Below are 24,597 nucleotides of genomic sequence, written 5' to 3' on the forward strand. Positions count from 1 at the left end.
GGCAATCTGCTGCACCTGTATTTCTAGCAGAGACATTTTTCCTAATGTCCGATCTGGAGCTCCCAGCTATGTGTGACCACTGTCATTTGTTACAACCTCTGGCACCATCAAGAATTCCAATTCTGCGATGTTTGCCCTTCAAACAGTTGTAGGCTGCTGTTTGATCATTCCTAGACCTCCTCTTTACTAGACTAAATAAAGTCAACTCATCTTCTACTTATACTTCACATACAGGCACAGTCCTATAGTCATTTGATGGGATTACATACCTATCTTTGCCTATCTTTGAAATTATTCCTGCGGAAGACTTTAAACAGTGGTGTCACAAACCTATAATTTCAGCACAAAACCCACATAAAGTCATTTGAAAGCAGGAGTTGCAGAAGTGTTCTTATCATGCATTTAGACATAAAGTTTCCATTTCTATTAAATTGTTAAAGTTTTAGTAATTTAAATCTCCTTGTAACCTACTGTGAGCATGTGAAATCCCTAAACACAATCTTGCATCAAATATTTTAACATTTTAACTAAAAATGCTGTCTTTTTTGTGAGTTTAGTACAATTAATATTAGAAAGCACCAGTGAAACAGAATAGCACAAAAAGACAACCTAAATCAGAGATAAAATATGTATTTAGTCCAGAACAGTCCAATTAAAAAGTTGTGTCCATTTTATAAAAATGGGCATGGATTAAAATATATATGAAGCCATAATCCACAGTAAAATGACCTTTTCTAAGGACTAGCTAATTTAAAAGTTGAAAGCAGATATGAATAGCTGCCAAGAAATGTGTGGAGCATTAACAAGCAAACAATGGTCTGTAACCTTCAATTGTATGCTCTTTTCATACGTTTCTATCTAAGCTTTTGCTCCCCTGATAAAGCACTATTGACATATGCCAAAAATAAAACACCGCTGTAAGAATTCATACAATGAAGGTAGAGAAAAATCCTACAACTAATATTCTCCTTTCTTATGAGTAAAATGAAACAAAAATGAATCACAGAATCACAGAAATAAATAACAGAGAAGACCTATTAAGTCAGCTGTCTGATCACTGTCAAGAGCTTGTTTTTCAAGTTGTATGGTTTGATGTATTTTGTCTATTTCAAAGGAACTTCCAAAAAGGCAACTCAGAAGCATCTGTGTGGTTTTCTTCGACTGGTGACAAAATGTACTGGGTATAGCCCCTCCATTTTCACAAAAGCAAAATGCAAGTAACTTACCAGTCATTAAACATACATATTCAAGTTAACACAAGAATGTGCAAAAAATATCTTTTCGCACAAATGTAGGATACAGTATCCCTGTTAAAGTAGCTGATGTTAAACTACTTTTTTTTTGCAACCTTTCCTTTTCCCATACTAAAAAAAAAAAAAAAAGCAGAGAGGATTGTGATTGCTCTGATACTGAAGGCTGTTCCACTTACATAGATGCATAGCATATACCAAAAGAAATTTCAAATTTCTCAGTAATGACTCCTAAAGTGTGCAATTTATAAAAAGTTAACCTAGTTGCTCTTTAGCTTCAAATGAAGGAAGGTATGCCACTGAGGGGTATTTTTTTAAATCCCAGTAAAATGTATGGTAATAAAAACATGGAAGGTTATTGGCATTCAGAAGTATTGCTTAACCAGCTGCGTAACAGTTACATTGCAATATATTTTTCATTCACTGCTCTTGAACAAAATTCAATCATATGTAAATAAGCAGAGATACAATGAAAGCTATTTTTCCTATTCTGATTTACGCTAAAACTAATAAAACATGAAACTGTTCCTATGTAATAAAAATTACAAGATTTTTTTTTTTTTTAATCAAAATAAAATGTCAGGTTTTGGGTACCGATACTTTGAGCACCACAGGAAATAAAGAGCATGCTAACTAGATCTGTATCCTAGATCCAGTGCAGTGCTGACATGATAGAGCCTCACTGTCTCCATTTCTAATTCAACCAACATCATTTCAGTGATCTTAATGCAAAGCTGTATGTGTTCAAAAACAGAGCTTTCATTACTGACATTCAGTATTTAAGTAAATTTCTACCCTTAGAGATATTAAAAATTCAACTGAATAAACACCTGAGCAACCTCATCTAACCAGATTTGCATTGAGAAGGGGCTAGATTAAATGATCTCCAGAGGTTCACTCCAAGCTAAATTATTCAGCAATTCTAAGCCAATGCATCTCCCTCTAATTGTATAGCCTTTGTCCTCCTGCATACTATCACAGTAAGAAAACTCTCCCAAACAATACAAAGCGGTAAAAAACAATCATGCAGATAAGAACGAGTCCAGATCTATGCTTAACCTAAAGAATATCAGAAAGGTATTTTTTCTTACTCTTCATCCCCAAAAACATTTAAAGAAAGTCTAAAGTTTCTATATAATATATACTACTAAGAGAGAGGAAGGCTATTTCAACTGTGTTGTAGAGCACTTAATGGTTCACATTTTCAGCTCTCTTTTTGGGTCCATTAAAAGAAGAAAATAGGACTCCATTTGTCAGTGATGAAGAAATCTTCCACAAAGATCAAAGAGCACAAAATATTTGCAACAAGGTCCATACTCTGAGCAGTGTAATTTGGAATCTGTTTTGTTCATAAAGAAACTTAACAACTTTGCCCTTACTATAAAAAAAAAAAGCTTTTACAAAAGCTACAAATATTTTCTTGTTACTTAGAAGCAACACCAGCTCTGTAAATTATGTTTCAAGTCATTTTATAAAGCTTTTGTTAAGTTGAAGGGATGCTTTCAGGGATTTTTTCCCAGTCAAGGCAGATGAGGCATATGAGAAAAAAACATAGCTAAGAAATTCTACTGATACAATTATTTTAATCTGTATAAAGAAGACACTCATGCTTTCAGCTTATGCTACCTGAGATGATTAAGCAGAGGTTGTAGTCTCTCGTCGGACTGTATGGAAGGCAGCGATCGTGCTGTCAGCTAGAAGGAAACAGAGTTCAATTAATATAATATTAACTTCAAAAAAATTGATAGCACAAAGCAGGAATGAGGTAGGAAATGACCCTGCATTGCTACAACTTTACATAGCACTGGATAAGACACTTTGTCCTATTAAAAGTAACTAAGCACAACCTTCCAGAACCTGAAGTTAGCAGAAATATTTACAAGCTAACAAATTTATACAGTTTAACAATTTTTCTAAAATTACAATGTTATTTGAATTAAATAGCCAGACATCACTGAAAGTAGTATACTTTTTTCCAAGCATATTTAAAAGTCATATTCTACTTAGACAGCCTTCTAGCAATCACATGAATATAGTCCATTAAGCCATACTATATACAAAGCACATTTGTATAGAAAAAATTTACACACTTAGCACTGTATAACTTTTACATAGACATGACTGTGTACAGTTTTTTTTTAAATGGGTATAACCTGTATTTTGCAATTTTACTATTCTAAACTTAGTACATACTTCTTCCTTGTAACTGTTTCATATGACTAGTTAAAACATTAAACTTTTTTCTGAAAAAATAAACCTCATAGTCTGTAAATCAAGCGCATATCACACTATTGCAGAATACTAGTTAATTGGTGTATTAACTAAAATAATTGGATAAATATGTATTAAATTGGCTTAATATCATTGTATAGGTGTCTACATTCACCTATAAAAGTTAGAAGCATAGCAGTTCTGATACTGCTGACATAGATCTAATATAAAATATTTATTATAGCATGCATTTCATTATTCTATTGCTGCCAAGTTAGACTGTATTTCAAAAACTGCCTTTGTAGAAATTTTAAATTTCACATTATTTCACATTGCATAAATTACCATCAAGTTCATAAGTATTTTACAGGTAACTTAAAATAGCATTCAAACAGTTATACACACTCCTTTAAAATCTTGCTTAAAAAAGAAACAAACCAAAACAAACAAACAAACAAAAAAGCTTTTAGTACCAACAGTGTAGCTTCACTTTGCTGGCTCCACCACACAAATAAAGGCAAGCACTGAAGTAGCACTGACTATCAGGCTGCAACTTCTATTTATAACCCACAAATAAATATTCCCTGGAAAAAGCTGTGTTTAGTGTCCATAGTGCTTCTTATAGTGATCAAGGCAAACACCATACTAGTTACCTGTTCCTAAGGGCCTTAACATGTCTTCTATTCTCATAGCTGCTATAACTCCATATTAAAATCAAAATCATATTCTAAACTAAAATCAAAATAATATTCTAGGATTCAAACTATTTTATTAGGGTGACTGTAACAAGCTGCTGTGCCCGAAGAAGGCCGGGGTCTCATGGGAAAAGGCAGCCCCGCTGCTGTAATTCAGTGCTGGGAGGATTGCAGCATGCGGGGGAGTCCCACGCCGGAGCAGCTCGGGAAGGGCTGCAGCCGTGGGAGGGAATCCAGTTGGAGAAAGTTAGTGACCCATGACGGAGCAGTGTGGGGAACGCTGCGGCCCATGGGAGGAATTCACATCAGAGAAAGATTGTGGAGGACTGTCTCCTGTGAGAGGGGGACCATGATGAAACAGGGGGAAGAATTTCCAGAAGCTTCCCCCACCGAAGATGGAGAAAGCAGCAGCACTGACTGCACCCCCCATTCCCTGCCCCTGCGCCACTGGGGGAGGAGGTAGAGATATCGGGAGCAGAGCTGAGCCTGGGAAGAAGGGAGGGGTGGGGGGAAGGTGTTCTCAAGATGTGGCAATGCTTCTCACTGTCCTACTCTGTTAAGTGCTGTTATTAGTGCTTGTAATAAATGTATGTTATTTTTTTCCTCCCCCTAGTCTGCTTTTTGCCTGTGACCATAATGGGTGATTTGCTCTCCCTGTCCTATCTCAAATCCCAAGCCCAGCTCATTTGTCCCTTCTCATTGCCGATAGAGAACGGAGGAGTGAGTGGCTGTGTGGTGCTCAGTTGCCCTCTGAGCTCAAACCACAATACTCCTCCATCCCTCAGGGAAGGTTGAGGGTGGGAGAGCCTTCCTGCCAGCCGGGGTCAGACTGCCACACACATATATAAACTCATTTCACACCAATAAGAAGCTGATAAATTTCAGCTTAAGCTGATTGCACAACTTGAGTTTTCACAGTATTTTGAAAGCTCAGTTGTCTATCTTACAGGAATCCAAAAAGAGCTGCCAGCAGTTTGCACAAGATCTACTGAAGATGGTTCTATACTACCTCCTTCTACCTTTCACACTCAACGGCAATTCTTTCCTATTAACAGAGGCAAATTTAAAAAAAAAAAATGAAAAATTATATTCCAAACTTTGGGGGGAAAAAAAAATTAAAAAGAGACTACGTGTGTTTAACTAGAAACTATGATACAAAGGGTCAAAATCCACTATAAATGAAGTCTTTTATATACCTTGAAAAAACAGAAAGTTGATCCCATCTAGACAGAAAAAAATTGAACTTCAATTCCCCACTCCTAACAGTTTCCCCAGTGATCCAGAGCCCTGACCTTAAGAAGCCATCTCCAAAAGTAACAAGTATAACCACCATATCCATTTTAAATGGTACTAACAAATTACTACTATTTTTAATTATCAAATTTAATATACTTATTTAGAGCACATTTTTAATACCCTCCTAAAAAGGTCAAAGAAAAATGCAGGAAGACTTTGTGCTTACAATATGTAGTATTACACATTAGCTAACTTTTCCCTATAATCACACATCTCCCTCTAATTTTCCTGTACCACCCTTTTAACACTTCACTACTACATTACTGGTCTCCAGCTTAAAAGTTGGAGATCACATCCAGGTTAGTTGCTTTTCCATTTTATTTTTAATTGCTATAATTAAACAAACTGGTACCAAAACTAGTTTTCAATGCCACTAGGGACAACATTAACAAGATAATTAAACGGTCTTTAATACTATCCACAAATGTTTTATACCACTAGTAGAACAGTTTCTAAACCTTGGTGAAAATCAATCAAAGGTCCATAAAACCTGTTCTCCACTCATAAAAATTAAAAAAAAAAAGTAGACTTGAAGCAATTACACAATTAACAGTAGCAAGAAATAACAGACATTATGACAGCAAAATGCACAGATGAAAAAAGAAAAACGGAAGTGTATGGAAAGTGTTTACCTTTTAAAATTTTGTTGCTGAATTCCAATTCTTTCCATCTTTGTATCAGCAGTAACAATACCAGTAGATTAAGCAAAGTAAAAACCTCTGACAAGTGTACTGTATGCTAATTTTAAGAATTTAAAAATAACACTCCTATATTCCATACTCTAACTCTTCAACTAAATGTCACTAATGCATCAGTGAAAAACATCTACATCAAATTTCTTTAAGAGTGATTTTGATGCAGTATAGAATAACTAAAATTGTTAGGCTTTTGTAAGATTCCAGATAAGTAGCAAGCAAATTGTAGAAAGTAATAAGAACACAGAAATTAGTAGATGGGAAACAAAACTCTCCATGTTTTGAATCTTACACTACAGGTTACAGACAACATTTTTATGAAGATTAAATTTACACTGTGAAGGCTCTTGCATCTTTCCATATGTATTGATGAACAGAAAAATTAAGGATTCAGTAGCTAAAAGGTTAAGTATAGAGAGGAAATTTCTATTTAGAAAGCAAAGCATGCATTAGTATATTCTCTTACTATATTCTGTATTCTTTAGTCTGTTCTTCCCACAAACAACTATTTGTTCTTATGATGCACTTCAATGCCTTTAGCGCTACAGGCAACCCCTTCCTGCATTTCTGTTTCCCAGTTGTTACAATAAGAACAGATACAACATAAAGAGAAGCAAAATTAGTTTGGACATCAGTACTTCAATTTCAGCCTTCCAAGTGAAAGCTTTAGATTATTCTTTATTGCTTTAATGCAATTTAACAAATATTTTTATCAAGAGAGGAAAGAAACATCGTTTGTGTAACATCCACAATTCGACATAATCAGAGTGAACACGTCACTAAAAAGCTTCCTTAATAATATCGTATGGATTTTAAAAAAAAAAAAAAAAGAAAAAAACACACAAAAACAGCAAACAAACAAAACAGCTTAGGTCAGGCATTAAATTATTATGGTTAGGACTTTTAAAGTTTAAAGACAGAATCTATTTCAGTCTATTGTTGCCTAAGGAAGAAGCTGTAACTTCTGTTTTCTATTTCATTTGTTTTGTAATATGCCACTTCATAGAATGTGCCCTTCTTGTTAAAACGTCTTAAATGTGACCTTTGCTTTTTGTTAGCTCATCTTAAAAACCTTAAAAAAAGTTTCCTATTCACTGTTGTCCCGAAGCATTTAGTTAGTTAATTCTTCCCTGTCTGCTCTGAAAAGGACACAATACATACATGATGGTTCAGAAAAGCATGTTATTAGCCCAGAGAGTTACAGTGGCTTGGCATATTGTCTAAAAGGAAAACAAAGGCATGAAAGTTTAGACTGTTTGCTAGAACTGCTTTTGAGTTCTATGAACTGCAGCATTACAAACTTACTGCCAAAACTATACAAGAGAGATTTTTTTGACTGAGGTTGGAGCAGACGGGGATAAAGCCATTAAATTTGTGGGCTATTTCTAAATGGCCCATAAAGGACATTTAAAAAAAAAAAAGAAAAAACAAAACCAAACGAACAAAACCCCACACTATTATTCAGCTGTCTTAAACATATCAGTAATTTACACCTCTACTGGATTTTCCCCCCGAGAGATCTGCGGAACAAAATAGAGTGGAAACCTTGATGCTAACATAAACTTGACAAATTTGTTTCTGCAGGCAACAGCAATTATACCATAGCCTAATCAGTGTTAACAAATGAGTGGAAAATGAGCACATGAATCAGACAAAAAGAAAAGAGACATGGTTCTGTGGATACAGACTTCACAAGAGCCTTCTCAAGGTGACATTATGACAACATGCTTCTGTAAAGTCACATTAAGATTACCCTAATTTTAACAATGAAAGGTGCTAACACTGCATCCTGCTAGAAGTTTTAATAAAACAGTGACTTTTTGCATGAACATTTCTGTGATCAGTCAGAAACAAACTGAGCTAAAGCAGGATCTGACCTGGTGACCAGTAAAACAGAGGAAGGGTAAACTCCTTTCACTTATGGTACGCACACAAACTACAGCTTTTCCTGAAATTCTTCAATCCTGTGGTTAAAGGTCCTGATACGAACAACTCATGTCCATCGAAGACTAAACAAGCCTGTTTTCAGGCATTTAACATCTATTTATCTAACAAATTTTGCAGAAAACAGAGGTAGCATTAACTGCATTGATTCTCAAACCATTCAATTCTTAGATAATGATTAAAAATCATTCTGCTGTACATCTACTAGAAGCAGAAAATCTTCCTTTTTACACCTCTGTCATCTATTTGTTCCGATTAAAAGGCCTCACCCAGCTAAATATGAGCCTGCAAAGTAGTACAGTGCAAGAGGGAGATAAGGTAAAAGATAAATGGAAACAAAGATATGAGTAAAATATAATATTGTAGTAGTAACTGCAGCAGTAATACATCCAAGTCAATTGTATGCAATTAGAAATTACCTCTTGTGGAATAAAATTGAATTATGTTTTAATCTGGTAATCTATCACTACTTTACCTATTCACATCTTTCTCTTTAATTTTTTGAAAGCAAGACTACATTTAGAGATACCTATTTAACATTACTAGGCACTAGACTTGTTCTGACTAGCTCCTTAACTTTAGACAAACTTTATTCAAAGATATGTTTGGCCAGCAACGTTTTAAATTGTTTTCCAGATGTAACCACTCTCACAGAGTATCAGCTTTTATGTAACCAAAACCAGACATGCATTTTTTTTTTATTGACAGCACACTAGCCATGACATTTCTGAGAGTTAGAAATACAGATCCCAGCTTTCCCCCCTTACTGTGGATATCTGTAAAATGAGAGAGGACAGTAAAATATCTTCTGGGAAAGTCTTTTACCTTAAATCAGGATTTTTCTCTTTATTCCTAGTCTATCTAGATTAGCTATCTTTCTGGAGTCTCTGCTTGATCAAAAGAAAAAACAATCTCCAGATGTTACAACAGCATTTGGAAGGGTTTCCTCCCCTCACTCCCATTTTTAAGATACAGAACAGGTTAAAGACAATGTTGTAGAAACTTTAGTTCTTACTTAAGGACTGTGTCATAACATCCACTATATTATTCTACACTACACACATCAAAGTACTCTACATATTTATAGTATTTAGGATCAACATGAACCATGCACATACCCGGCATGACTACAGTAAGTAACAGGCCTTTAAATCTCAGTTCCCCATATACCGAATCAAACTACAAGTGTTTCTCAATGCATATAATCAAGACCATGCTTTTATTTAAAAAGGGAAACCCTACTATATCAGCCTACTATATCCTGACATCTCATTTCAAACATAAATCAGTCAGGTAAAATCTTTTTCCCGCTGCAATCTGATTGTCTTCAGAGATGAACACTAGTTTCGATGCACCTTTATTCCTGAATACAGATTAAATGGGGGAAGTAATAGTCACAAAAGGGTTCTTAACACATTTCTCTCTGATTAGAAGCATTGTTGATAAATAGGCATTCTAAAACTTCAAAACAACTTTGTTTTCAACAAAACCGGAATTTTAGATAGCAATTCCCTAAAAAGTAGTTTTAAAGGATATGAAATCTCCTGTAAGGCAGCCTGTTTTTCTAACTTGCATTTTAATGCATCAAAATACTTGCCTTAAATTAAACTTAAAATACGATGTCTAGAAAAGTTTTGTACTTCTGAGAAACTCTTAATATGGCTTTCTTTTGCCCTTTTTTTTTTCCTTCTTTTTTTTAAAGATATTCCAGAATGATAACCTTACATGTTCTTCAAAACTGAACAATTATGCAGCCACAACTAAGAAGTCATGAGATGTAAATATTGCCAGAACCCAAGAATTCAATTTAATTACATTTCAGAGAAATGTCTTCAACATCCAACCAAGTTGCAGGCTGCCTTATACCAACGAAAACTGATTGATTTTGAAACATCAGCTATCTTGCTAATGTTGTAACAAAATGTCACAATGCAAATGCTATGCAGCTGGGGAACCTCAAATAAGAGAACAGTGTTTGCATGACAGTATGCTGCTGTACCAAGACAGTTGACATTTTAACGCTGATCAATTTTCTTTTGAAAAAAGTTGGGGTTTAACCTTTCACAGCATGTTACAAATCTCAAGTGTTGTACAGAATTAATAAGTCATTTTTGCCAGAGCTTTTTCAGCTACTAAAAGTTATCTCAGCAGTACTTACACTGAAATTTGCTCAATAAAAACTAAAGCAAACAAATAATATTACATTTATTCCATGTGAATTGTTCACCTACAATCTATATCACAGAAGATAACATTTTTCAAAACTAACAAAACTGTTTATGCAGAAATGTTTTTGACATTAGCAAATTTTTTCTTGCAATGGATAAAGCACTGAGATTATTTTCATGTAACACCACCAAATGTATGGAAGAAAGGAAATAATAATACAGATTGGCACTACTGGCCTTCTAGTACAAATGTAACAACTCTGACATTTTCAAAGGACAAGAAAAAATTTCCCACATAAATCTGTAGTGGTTGATACAGGTGTCAATATAAGGCTGAAGTTGGTTTTGTGGGCTTGGTTTTTTGCTTTTGTTTTTTTAATTACATAAAACTCCCCACCACACTCTCACACACTCACATGTGCTTCACAATAACACAAACCAGCCCAAAGAAAATCACAGAGAATGAAAAGTGGCTTTTTATGTTTTAAGGAAAGCAAATCAAAGGCAATAGCTGACATGTTAAAAAGAAATTAATTCAAGTTATATTCTTAGCACTGTAATTTTTTTTTTTTTGGACTCCAAAGTGGAAGGCACGACAGTTATTATCAGTGTTGCTTAAATGCTATATCTAACAATTTAAAAGCTATATATAAATATAAATTATACTATAAAATATATACATATTTTAAAAGAATTCATTTCTTTTTGTATCTAGTCAGTTAATTCAAGCTGTCAAAGGATGGATTTTTCACAGCAGAAGAAATAATGTAACAGCTGTGAAGAACTTCCTTGTTAGCATGCCCTAGATATTTACTTAATACTTCAAGAACTTTAAAGAAACTGAACTCCACTAATTTCAGCTCAGCATTTGTCAAATGCATTCAGAATAATAATTAATGTCTTCCTGAGGCATTTCCTTCTGCAAGTAATTGATTTCTTTTTTCCATTTGGAAATGTCTAGATTTCATATTCACATTGAGGTATAAATAACATCTAGGTTGAAGATTAATATTTAATGTCTAAAGCAAATTTTTTTCAATAATTAAACCTTGTTTAATTGGTAAGTGAACTGTTGTTGTTTTTTTCATCATTATTACTTGTGCATATACTCCTTTCACTTGCATGTTAGGGTGAAAGTATGTAAATGAACTCATCTCTTGTACTTTTTTGCATTCTAACAAAGCTGAAGTTGGCAGTTACCAAGATGCTCATTAGATACTTTTCCCCCAAAACAGATTATTAGTTCCATCTTTCTTACAATGATGTATAGTGACTTTCAGGCTTTAATTATAAGTAGAATGAAGTAGCCACTTAGAAAGCTACCTTGTCAGCAAAACCCAAATCTTCTGCTAAATAATACTGCTTCCTGTAACTGTGAAGGTTGTTCAGTAATTTTATGAACTGTTTCACCACTGACTTGCCCTTTACCTGTCGCTTTCTCAACTTTTAATTTAGTCCCCAGCCTTTTTTGTATCTAGTTGCAATTACCTAGTAATTTTAAAATTAAGTAAACAGTGTACTGCAATACTTGTCTTCACAGCAAACCTGGAAAATTAAATAATTTACTTTATTTCATTACCAACTTTTGATACATGCAAGTATTTCTTCACCTCTTCAATACTGCTTACTGTTCTTTGGCTGCATGTAGATCTTTTGTTTCTTTTTCTGGCACTATTTATGAACAGAAGCTTCTCCCTTTTCGTGTCTTTCTCCTGGATTCACACACTAAATATTGATTCCAATACTCCAAGGTAACTTGGAATCTGTTCTTCAGTTCAAGTATACATTGTTGCTTTAATTAACTCGCATCAACAGTGTTATTGGAGGGGGAGAAGGTCACTCAGACAGAAGTGATTTCCCCAAGGTTTTTATGTTATGATTCTGAAGTTTTTCCCCCCCTGTTCCTTTCATTCATGAGAAGGAAATGAAGAAAACCAACATCTCTGCATAACTGGATAGAAGTTACTAGTCAATACCACACAAGAAGCAATAAGCTAGAAAGCATGAAAGATTAATTATTGCTTCATTAAGCACCCTCAAAGTCACTGTCAGAAACCATCGTAGGTTTTGCCCATCACAAACTTCATCAGTTTAGCACTAACGCTATGTTCCAGAACAACCATAACCATGCTAGCAAAACTTTTCCAATGTTGAAGATAAAATGCAATCAAAAAGAGAAGAAACAAGCATCTAGATACCCATCCAATCCACTCGATTAAAACCTCATTTTCCATAGTCAACATTACTATTATGGGACTCCATCTATTGTTCTACAATATAGACCATCATAAAAATCTTGAGTTAAAAAACTATGTAGTTATTAATCTTGACAAATCTTATTACTAAAGCCCTATACCATTCAGAACGCACCACAGGAAATAAATAAGTCTGCCAGTGTATAAAAATCTGTTATTATAAATCAGTTTTATTGTAGAACTTCAGGGAAATATTTAATTTTCTTAACAGGATTTTACTACTATGAATTAATTACTCAGTCCAGTTCTGGGCTCCCCACTATGAGAAAGATGGACATATTGGAGAGAGACCAGAACAGGGCCACTAAGATGATGAAGGGACTGGAGTATCTCTCCTATGAGGAAAGGCTGAGGCAGTTGGCACTGTTCAGCATGGACAAGAGAAGGCTCAGGGGGGATCTTACCAATATGTATAAATACCTGAAGGGAAGGTGCAAAGAGGACAGAGCCAGGCTCTTTTCAGTGGTGCCCAGTGACAGGACCAGTGGCAATGAAACACAAACTGAAACACAGGAGGTTCCACCTGAACATCAGGAAACACCTTTTCACTGTGAGGATGACTGAGCACTGGCACAGTTTGCCCAGGGAGGTTGTAGAGTCTCCATTCTTGGAGATACTCAAAACCTGCCAGGACAGTCCTGGACAACCAGCTCTAGATGACTGTGCTTGATCTGGGGGGTTGGACCAGATGATCACCAGAGATCCCTTCTGTGGCAGGTGCACCTGCCCCAATAAAGACTGAAACTTCTCAACCACTGAAAGGAAGGAGTTAAAACTAGAAGCCTCAATGTGGGGGTCGAGCTGCCTAGCCCCGTGGTGACTGTGGTCACACACAAACCTCAGCTGAGGGATAGGAAAGGCAGGGCCCTTCAGTCAATGCAATGCCTTGGCTGAGAGACGTTTCTAGACCACTGACTGTATATGACCACAGATCAGATTCCACCAGGGTACAAACGGAGCCCCGTTGGAGGGCAAATTTGAGCCAGTCCTCCTCAGAGCAGCGGGTCTGCAGGCAGGGACACTGGTAACAGGGTAACTAATTCCTCCAGGTTGAGAACCCTCACCTTGTTGGGCGCGTGATATGCATGCACATTTTGGGTCATCATACCTAAACCTTAAGCTGAAGTTGGCTGTGTAGTACTAGTTCTGTTTTATAAACACCCAAATCTGTAGTTTACTGATGTTTGTTGGAGTGCTAAACAGTTTTTATTAGAATAAAACTCATTTTGAGTATCTGTCTCATCTATTTTGAGAGACTCCACACCACCTTCCAACCTCAGCCATTCTGTGATTTGGTGAAAAACCACAGGAGATCACACAAGTTCCACCAAACTTCTACTCTCTTCTGCCCAAGTATCAGAGATGGTCACAAACAATCATGGTTATTTAAAACCAAATACACAATACGTAATACAGACTGCTAGTACCAAATATTTCTGAACAACTGTTAGCATTCCTGTCTTCTGTACAAGAACTTTTATTCTCCAAGCGTCCTCAGAAATCCACATCTTCATCTGCAATGTTGTGAAATTTTCAAAATTATCAGTGATCAGCAATTAGATGCTAATTCTAACAAGACTGTTAAATCCTTTTTTAGGAGTTGTAACAGTGAAATTAAGTGATTTTTTAGAAACGAGATCATTTTACTCTTAGATTGCTTTCAGAGAAAAATTATTAACAAGAATTTTTAACATTTGTTAGGGACCAGGATTATTTACCACAGTTGACACTGACCAAGGCTATGTCCCTATTCAGTCTTTAAACACTAGCTTACTACTATCTGAGGAAAAAGGATCCTACTGCAAAGCATTATGTCTGCTTAATCAGCTACTCAAATCTTCATACACTCAACTTTTTTCCCTTGAGAAAGTCACTATACGACTTCAAATAAAATTAAGCGATCCTTAAGAATTCCATACTTGATCTTGAGTAACAACAAACGTAGAAAGGAGTTTATTACAACACAGTGTGTATGATGTCAAACTCTTACTTTCAAATATCAGAAGGCGGCATTTGAATTTCAGTGTTTTATTCTCTCTGTGGTACTGCTTAGAAATAACTGTTTCATTGCTAAGACTTAGAAAATCTCCATCTTCTGAAAGTAAACAGGTATTTAGAATACTTTTGCTCAGTTATGCATATTTTACAATATTAATTTTTTTTTTAAGAAGCAAAACCAAATCTTGACAATCTCTTAAAGAGTTTTAAGCTCCAGCTTCCCTTATGTTCAAGTACCAGTGATAACATTCTTACCATTAGAGAATAGAGCTAAAAACAAGACAGGCGCTCAGATTTCATTCTGCTAAAAATAGCATTAATCTGAGCCTATTTATCATAATTTTCAAATACTTTACTTAATCTCAACTCTCAATTGCCAGCAACAGCAATGACATTTCCCAAATATAAGTAAGAGTTAAATATTTTCTTTCCAAAACAGAAAAGAACATTTGCATTAAGGAAAAATACTAGCAACTCCAACAAAATCCAATTTTTTAATTCACTTTTTAAAAATGTTATTTACATTTGCAATTATTACAAATATTTAACTTCTGAATAAAACTACACTCTGACATAAGAACACTTTCCCCAAGCATCAAGTTCATGAAGCAGGATATCCAAGCCTTCAAAAAAAACTACTTAATTATAAAACAGAATATTGTTGCCTTAGAACTTAACTATGGCAATGGGACCACTATTTGACCTCCTATTAGGGCCTGTGATTTGGTGAATTGAAGTAAAGGCAGAAGTGCACACAGCAAATTGCTAAAGTGAAGCCAAAGCTGGTGGGCTACAAGGCCCAGGAATGTTCTCCTTCCCAGCCCACTGCAGCCAGGCTGCTGCCATCCCCTGACCCCAGCCCCAGGCAATAGCAAGCCTGACCATGTACCCCTCATACACGCACACATACACACTGTACAGAGGCCACTGGCCTCCAGAACACCACCACAATCACAACAACAGGCACCACACACATACAAACAGCACGTGCATAAACAAACCATACAAATGCCCTGATCAGTTCATACGTGTTGGCTGACCTCATGTACAGGAGTATCTCATAGCTGGCCACAAACTGTGGTCTCCTCAGAGGCTGCCTCTCAAAGCCCTGACACTCCCCCTGGAAGCTGGCTTGGGACATCACCCCTCCAGCCACTGACTCCCAAACCCTCTGCTCTCCCCAGTATCCTGCCCCCAGGCCCATGGGCTCTGGCTCTCAGACCTCTGAAGCCATCCACCAGCTACTCTGGAATGACGTTCAATTGCACCACACACACACGGAACAGAGAGAACCCTCAACCAGGAAAATAATTAGGAATAGCGTTTAATAAGATAGATCTTCTTATTAAGTTATTACTGCAGTGATAAGGCACCGGGCACAAGCCTAGATATCAGTAGATACCTTATGCTCCCTTTTCCTGCCTTTGGCTCTACCAATAGATGATCCATAATAATTTTTACAGAATCCCACAAGCCCCCTCAAATATCCCATAACAAGTTTGTTCTTTTCCATGAGACACATGATAATTTTGTTTCCCTCAAGGCTTTGAGCTGCACCTTCAATGGTCCATCAACAAACAGTCTGACAGTTTTGGTCTTTGGTATCTTCTCAGTTATCTTCCATTCTTAAGAGTCTGTGTATCTATCTGGCTGTTTATTACTTGTTCTGTCTCTTGCCATAGTTTTTAATGCTGAATAGCCATTAACCAGATATGCTTGCATAAGGATATGTGGAATGTAAGACTACTTCCCATGTTCAACAATTAGATGAGTTTTACCCCTTGAAGTTAACCAATAATAATATCAATAGCACTATATTTTACAGAACCAGTAAGAAAGATGACCACTTACAGATGAGGTAAAGGAGAGAACACAACAGAAAGAAACCACAGCACAGCTCAGTTCAGACTGATACAAAACCTCAGTTATAGCTCTTTAAGTATTAGGACACAAAGTCAGACTGCTTCACCAAACAATTTGGCAAGATCTTGGATCTTAAAGCATGTATTCAGTAAGGCATGAACATTAGAAAAGCAGAAGTGAACAATAACTTCTCCTGGCTTGTTTAAATTAGTCCTGCATGCAATGGAATTGTAATGAAATGTAGGACGTGCAGCACACTCATGAAAAAAAACAGCTATTCCACCAAGATGTCTTTCCTGAATACATCTGGTATAGAAGAGAGATCTCGTACACAAACAAAGATGCTGAAGAGTGGCAAATACCATACTCCATATGCACCTGCTAAAGACTGCCTGAATCACTAGAGCCATGACACAGAAGCTGAGAAAGTGAAAACCACCATTAAGTTATGAGCTATAATAGTAACAGCAGATTTAGTCCCTCAGTCAAATGGACTGGCTCTGTCACCTTTCTACTACTTTTCTACCTAATCACAGAATCACGGAACTGTTGAGGTTGGAAGGGACATCTCCAGAGATGATGGAAGGAATCTCCTCCAGATGCCATGCAGTCCAGTCCCCATGCTCAAGCAAGGCCACCTAGAGCCACTTGCCTAGGATCATGCCCAGCTGGCTTGTCAGTATCTCCAAGGTGGGAAACTCCACAACCTCTCTAGGCAACCTGTGCCAGTGCTCAGTCACCCTCAGGTATTTATGTAGATTGGTGAGATCCCTCTGAGCCATGCCTTCTCCAGGCTGAACAGTGCCAGCTGCCTCAGCCCTTCCCAACAGGAGAGATGCTCCAGTCCCTTCACCATTTTAGTGGCCCTTTGCTGGACTTTCTCCAGTATGTTCATCTCTCTTGTACCAGGGAGCCCATAACTGGAAACAGTACTCCAAGTATGGCCTCACCAGTGCTGAGTAGAAGGAAAGGATCAACTCCCTTGACATGCCAGCAGCATTCCTCCCAATGCAGTCCCATTAGACCTCTTCGCTACAAGGGCACATCACTAATACTCGATTTTGTCTAGATAGAGATTTAGTAAAGGACAAAGATGAACATCAACTATTCCAGCTGTTCAACATACTATCCTCATCCTACACATACTTTTCTTAATAAGCCTCCTAATAGATTCAAATATATATTTAACAGAAAACACACCACATCTGAAACCCAATGACTCTTCAAGAAAAAGGGCAATTGCACGCAGAAGTATACAGGATGACCATCCTTAACAGAATCTTATATACAGGCTAGCAAATCCATTCCTAACTAAAGTATAAAGGCAAATCAACCCTTTCCTAAATATGAATGCTATGAATAGCATTACATCTAATATCATCAAGACACTGTATCTTTCAGTCTCCATGTCCCCTCTGGACAATAACTAATACAGCTCCACTGAAAAAGACAGAATTATTTTCAACCAACATACGTCTAGAAAATCAAAAGGTAAGTAAATACCATGACAACTATTGTGCAGATTTTTCCCTCTGTCCTGGGTTGAGTGAGTGGTGGTGTTTTTTTGGTGGCAGGGGAGGGGGCTATCGGGGCGGCCCCCTGTGAGAAGCTTCTCGAAGCTCCCCGAGCTCCAAGTCAGCTCCACCTCTTTTTGGGAAATTGAGCCAATCAGCTGCGCCTCTGCGATAACGTATTTAAGAAGGGACGGGGTGATGGGCAGTGGGACTTGTGAGGAGGAGTTGCTGCAGCTGTGTGAACACCAAGGTCAGTGGAGGAACGGAGGAAGAAAGGAGGGGGGAGGTGTGCCGGAGCAGAGACCCCCCTGTATCCTGTGGTGAGACGGCAGGGTGGCCCCCCCCTGCCACCCATGAAGATCTGCAGTGGAGCAGACACTGATTTATGACCTGTGGCTTCCGTCTGGATGATCAAGGTATTGTGTCCGAAGAAGGCCAGGGTCTTGTGGAAAAGGTAGCCCCACTGCTGTAATTCATGTCCCACGCCAGAGCAGCTTGGGAAGGGTTATCAGTCACAGTGTGACACAACACAGATATAGATAGAGCTGAAGGTAACAGAGCCACATGTAGCTAATTCAGTTATCTCTGCAGTAAGCTGCACAATTGCCACCTAAGCGTAACTTCTTTTTTTAAGGCTGCTTGCTCTACCAAGAGTAAGCAGTATGGTTCATTCATTTGCTTATTTATTTTTATTGTAGACCTCCATAATAGAGTTATGTTTTGGTTTTTTAAGCTTGCTGCAGAACATGGATTTGTTGTCAGGCAAGGAACACACAACACAACATAAGATAGATCTGAAAATGAACAGAATCCAAATAGAACATAATTCTGAGGGAAATAAGACTGTAATAGTAACACTGCCTTGGGTAAGCTGATTTCAAATCTTATTATTGGCCCAATGAAAGAAAAAAGTTCTGGTTTCACTAATAGATCTAAAGAAGGTGATAAGTATTTAGAACAGTAGATGGCTTAAAGATGTAGGACATCAAACTCTGACTGCAGCAATGACTTGGAAAGCTGAGGATGAGGAAAGCCACTGCAACCAGTAATCTGGCACCTCAGGTTTTCTCCTATGCCTGCTGCTAAGAAGAGATGGAAACTACATGAAGTGATTGAACAATGGAAGGTTAATAGAAAAGCCAAATAAATGGAAACTAAGTGAATTCAGGTAAAACTTCTAACATTGCTCTTGAGTACTACATAGAGATAGTTATGTCATATTCTTGCACGTGTGTCCAGGTATCAGAGTAAGGAATGGTGACTGTATCAGTATGCAGTCAATTTGAACGCTGAAATATATGGTTGCTTACAAGTATGTACATCCATACTGAATAATGAAATACATAAGCAAATTAGCTTCAATAATGAACTCTCTTAGAGAAAAAAAAAAAAAAAAAAAAAAAAGAAATTAAGTTGAGGGTCATTCAGGGCACTTGAAATTAATAGACACGTTTAAGGTATTGATTGTAATGTGTTCGAGCAGCAAGGCTTGACTGACGTTAACTTCCACTGGCATAGCCACACTCGTGACTTGAACTGACCAATTACTGTTGAGCTTCTTGACAAGTTCTACGTTAAAAGATGAGACTGTACAAGACCCCTCTCTAGACTTATCAGTAAGGCAACATGTAGTTGACAAGGACAAGAAGGATGCATGAAAAACCTCCCGGTTGCTGGTTCTGAAAGACATGGATGGATCTGCATGTGGTAATGAGAATTCTGCTCCATTAAAATACCAAAACCAAAATCAGTATGAGAAAGTAAAGCATCTCCAGAGAATATTTAGTCTTGAGAGATCTAGATAAAGAGGAAGATTTGTAAATTTCTTTTTCCCTTCAATGAAAACACAGAGCTTGAGGCTATCCCAAGCTCTAATAAAACCTCCCTGTTGCCAGCATGACCCAGTATAATACAATTCAAATTCAAGACCTTTTGCAAACTCTGCATCTAAGATCCTTTCCTCCTTCCCCCATGACAGATTGAAAATAGGAGTCTATGGAGGTCAGGTCAGTGAAAAAAAAAAAACCTGAGGCAGTATGAATGTTACATCCTCTCCTTGAAAAGTTTTAGACATAACCTTGCGATACTATCTAAAACCTGAAATATGGCTTTTCTATAAGAAACTTGACATGCAATTTCATAGCTGTGCAGACAAGACTAAGATCTGGAACTGGAAACAGTACCACAACAATTCCAGAGCATCAGGAATAGTCTGTGCTCTTCATATGAAGGACAAATGCAAATGCAGGACATCCCTCTAAATATCCATCCAACTGGTAAAATCCTGTCTGCAGAGATCCAAGCTACATTTGGAAGAAAAATCAAACACACAGAGAGATCTTAAGCCATTCAAAGAATGTCTAGGATACTATTCAGACTAAGGTTAGGCGTAATGAATATAACCATATTAAGGCCAAGAACAAAAGCTCGAAACACAGGATGACTCTTACAGCCAGATGTCCACTGATGATGATACATCTGCAGTATTTCAGGTTATAGAAGACTTGAGGGAACCTGAAAGGATGCTGAAAGAAAATGCTCAAGTCATAATCTTGGAAAGCTGAAAAGATATGAAAACAGAAGCAGAGTTTTTTAAATTAATGAGTACCTAGTTGATTAATAACACAGTTTTCTGTTTTATGGGTAAGTCCAAATAGCATTATTTTCCAAAATCAGCATTAGGTGGTAAAAAAATATTCTGAAAGAATCACTGATCTTCTAAAGATGATACAAAGATTTTAATGTAGATTATTTTAAAAATGGAACAATAAGTGCCCATTTAATAAGAAGACAGTGACATTAGGAACAAAATTAACTAAGACACTAAGGAAAGAAAACAAGAACAGGAATTGCCCATAAAAATCAGTGCTAAGCAGTCTCAACAATAATTAAGAGAAAAACATAATTGCTCATTTATGGTCAAATACTGTGTTTAGTTGATGTTAAACTTTATGGAATGAAGTCTAATGATTCAAAAAATTAACCTATATAGTCATAACACCATGCACAAAACACAGTATTACCTCAGACACTGAAAATTTCAAATGCACCAGGTGATACCTGCTACACCTGATTAAGAAACAGAATGAGCTACACATCACAAATGCATAAGAGCCCAGTAATTGTGAATGACATACGCAAGCAGATTCATGAGGTTACTGTTAAGATATCAGAATTTTTAAATGTTGATAATTTCTTAACTTTTGCTTATCAGTTCATACTGACAGAAACAGGGAAATTAACCACAGAGCTAAAAATTAATGACATTTAGAGAAATGCTTATTTGCATTTGGTGTATACCAAGAGAATAAAACCAACCACTTTTTGAACTTCTTTAGAATTAAGAACTCAATCCCATGTCTTCATCTCCTCCTTAAAGGAATACCACTGCTACACAAAAGGCTGCATTTCAGGCACGATTTTCCACCGTTCCCTCACTCAGCACTCTTGCAGTGCCCTCTGACAGCCAAGGCCACAAGGTGCAGCTATAACCTCTCAGGCCAATTAGGCATCTGGACACACACTGTAAGAAGCATCATGGCTCAGCTAAGAATCGTAAGAAAAACGAATTGACAATTTTATTTTAAGCGACACTAGATGCAATAGCAAGCCAGAATCTACTCCCAAACCTCACCCTATTAACTCTCTGCTGACCAAAACTAAAAGTGCCAGTGTAGCTTACAAAGAGAATCAGCTTATAAAACATGAAACCAATTCAGCTGCTCCAAACTCTACACTCAGCAGGCAAAATGTCCAATTAGACTGCATGAGATAACATGTGGAGCTTGAGCAACCCAGACAGGAATCTCATGCATAGAATTTATTTTTTAGTATTTTGTCTCAGTTTTCTTTTCTGAAAGTGAAAGGTAGTTTGAATTCAAGCTCAACACAGAAAATGATGCTTTCACTGAGCTCACTTTAAAGATCTGAATAAAGACTTCAGACAAAAAAAAAAAAAAACAAAAAAAAACAGCAAAATTTTAAAAGCTAATATTAAAATTGACATAATTACCTAAATGTATTTTATTATTTCCACACTTTGCATTTTGAATCCTGCCAGTATAGAAAACTTTTGTTTGAGTCCAATCATACAGTCAATGAAGTATAATTGTGGTACCATTTTCAAGCAATACTAAAACTGCATAGTTTAATTATATTTGCTAAGTGACCAGGACACAGTAAACAAAAAAGGAGTATTACACATTTCATTTTCAAATTTCCAAAAGTAAATAGGAATAAATTAGATCTTAAGTATTTTAGCTTCAAAGGGTACTGCTACAAATTAGAAACAATCATTTAATACAAACACAAGTTAGAGAGCACTTCTACCCTCTACATTTTCTGCCCATCTTTACTGATAAAGTTTTCCAGGCATTTATGCCTTATAGAGATTATTCAAGGAAGCGAAGGACTACCAAGTAATCAAAAAGGATTGAGTAAGGGATCTATCAAGAAATCTCCTCTCATGCAAGTCCATGGAACCTGATGGGATGTACCTGAGGGTGTTGAGCAAACTGACGTTATGAACTTGCTCTCCATAATTGCTGAAAGGTCACTGCAATCAGGGGAGGCTCCTGGTGACTACAAGGTAAGCCTTGCACCCATCTTCTGCTAGAACAAGGATGACTGGGGAACAGGCCAGTCAACCGCATTTCAGACCCTGGGAAAGTCACAGAGCAGGTCTTGGAACGTAATTCTGGGCACACAATGGAGAAGATCACCAGGAACAGCCAGCATGGTTTTACCAAAGTTATTATTATTATTGTTAGCCAATCTGGCTGCCTTCTGAGACTAAATGAGTAGATTTGTGACTAAAGAGCAGTGGATGTCATCTATCTGCCTCGGCTTTAACAAGACTTTTGATACAGAGATACTGCAGAATGCTGTACCTAGGCTGCAACTTTACAGTCCAGTCACCTATTAGATGGTTGAAAAGCTGTTTGGATCATTGTAGTGATCCAGCCAGAAGATCGCTGTACCTTAAGGAGTCAGGGATTCCCTTAACTAAACCTGAGCAGGCACAGGCGTGGGCTGTGCTATACAGCACGTGTAACTTGGCCTTCTGGTGCTGTGCCATACGTACCCGCGGCTGCAGGACAAACCTAGCTGGCTCCTTGTAATGAAGCAGCCTGTGGGCAACTCCCACCAGCAACTGCACCACCTGCATCTTCTTGTCTTTATTTAAAAGTGTGGCAACCAATTCTCACAGGAACATGTAGAAACAGAGAACAGAAGTGTTATAATAAAATCCTGTAAGAGTTCGAAAGATCAAAATGGGTTAACCTTTCACAGAAAGGATCTGCACAGTGAGATGGGCGCTGGTTGGTGGCTCATTTGATGTCACTCTTTTGATCAACATCTTGCTTGTATCAGGAGCCCCAAAACTGGACACAGTACTCTAGATGTGGTCTAATGAGTGCCAGGTAAAGGGGGATCCCTTCCTCTACCTACCTACTATACTTCCTTTGATACAGCCCAAGGTACTGTTGACCTTCTCTGCTGCCAGGGTGCTACCCTGGCTCATGTTGAGCCTACTGTTTGCTTAGATGTGAACTACACTAAATCCAAACTATAATTCTTATAAGACTAAGAAACAGGATCACATAAATGTAAGTCAACATGCATCTCATTAATCCAATCCACAATCCCACTGTGTTTGCTTTTGTCTCTGTATGCCATTTAAGTGGCTGAAGGAACACATATCAGTGGCCAGGGAAGTTCTTGGTGACTATGACTTAGATTTCAATAGTCCTACCCAACAGTTACAAGAAAATGTACGGAAAAAAATCTGAAGAACTAATCCTGAGCTTGGAGCAATCTCTTGTTAGATGAGAATATGCTACCATCTGCTACGCAAAGTAACAAATTTTTATGGTGAACCATATCATAAAAAAAAAAAAAAAAAAAAAAAAAAAAGAAAAAATCAAACAAACAAACAAAAAAAACCCAAAACAAATACACCACCACACACGGCATGCACACATACACACACACAATCAAAAGCCTTTTCTTCCCTATTCCTAGGAGGTTTTGTAGACATGGTCACAAAGGCAAAGGAGGTTATGAAAACAGTAAAAAAAGAAAATGGATTTCTTTTTTGGAAATACCTCATATCCTATATATAATAGCATCCACATACATATTAGTATTCATGCCTGAGGAACAGGAAAGGTTTCCACATGAAGGAAGTGCTTGTACAGCTTCTGCACGGATTTGCTAGCAATGCTGGCAGAGCCCCCTGTGCAGGGCAGACCAGCAGCTTTCAATCTCCACTACTTCGCAGTTACTTTTTAATCCCTCGGAGGCAGAGCACAGGTTTATGCTCGTGCATAGTCTGATGTATTCTTCTTTGCATCCATTGAATTGAGGTATCCCCACATCTGCTCAGGAAACAATCCAGCTCTTTAAAGAGTCAGGTACTATGCTGTGGACTTCACAAGAATTACCCATTATCTTTGAAGATAATATATATTCCCCAAAGTCACAGATCTAAACACAGTGCTGGTTTCAAGAGCATGCAGCTTGGAAGAATTTTTTTATTATTACCCCGCTAATTGTTACTTCAATTATCTCTCTGCTTTCATTGCAGGCTCAATCAGCATTTTCCTATGCCATAAGAAAAATACATAGATGTATAGAAGTGCCAAATAGTTTACCACTAGGAAGTGTATTGATAGTGAAAATCGGGGGTTACTCCCCAGCCTAAAT

General features: G+C 37.2%; 1 protein-coding gene across 3 annotated transcripts in view; it reads right to left on the bottom strand.

Annotated features, from left to right (window-relative positions):
* PRIM2 (DNA primase subunit 2) overlaps nt 1-24,597 on the bottom strand; it is a 127,104-nt gene that overhangs the window by 52,981 nt on the left and 49,526 nt on the right. For all 3 annotated transcript variants that reach the window (XM_033009867.2, XM_033009865.2, XM_033009866.2), the window contains exon 8: nt 2,877-2,944. In XM_033009867.2, coding sequence (XP_032865758.2) covers nt 2,877-2,944 — 68 coding nt within the window. The remainder of the gene's footprint in view (nt 1-2,876; nt 2,945-24,597) is intronic.

Source organism: Tyto alba, unplaced genomic scaffold (genome assembly GCF_018691265.1).
Source record: "Tyto alba isolate M040663 unplaced genomic scaffold, T.alba_DEE_v4.0 Super-Scaffold_40, whole genome shotgun sequence".
Classification (NCBI taxonomy): domain Eukaryota; kingdom Metazoa; phylum Chordata; class Aves; order Strigiformes; family Tytonidae; genus Tyto; species Tyto alba.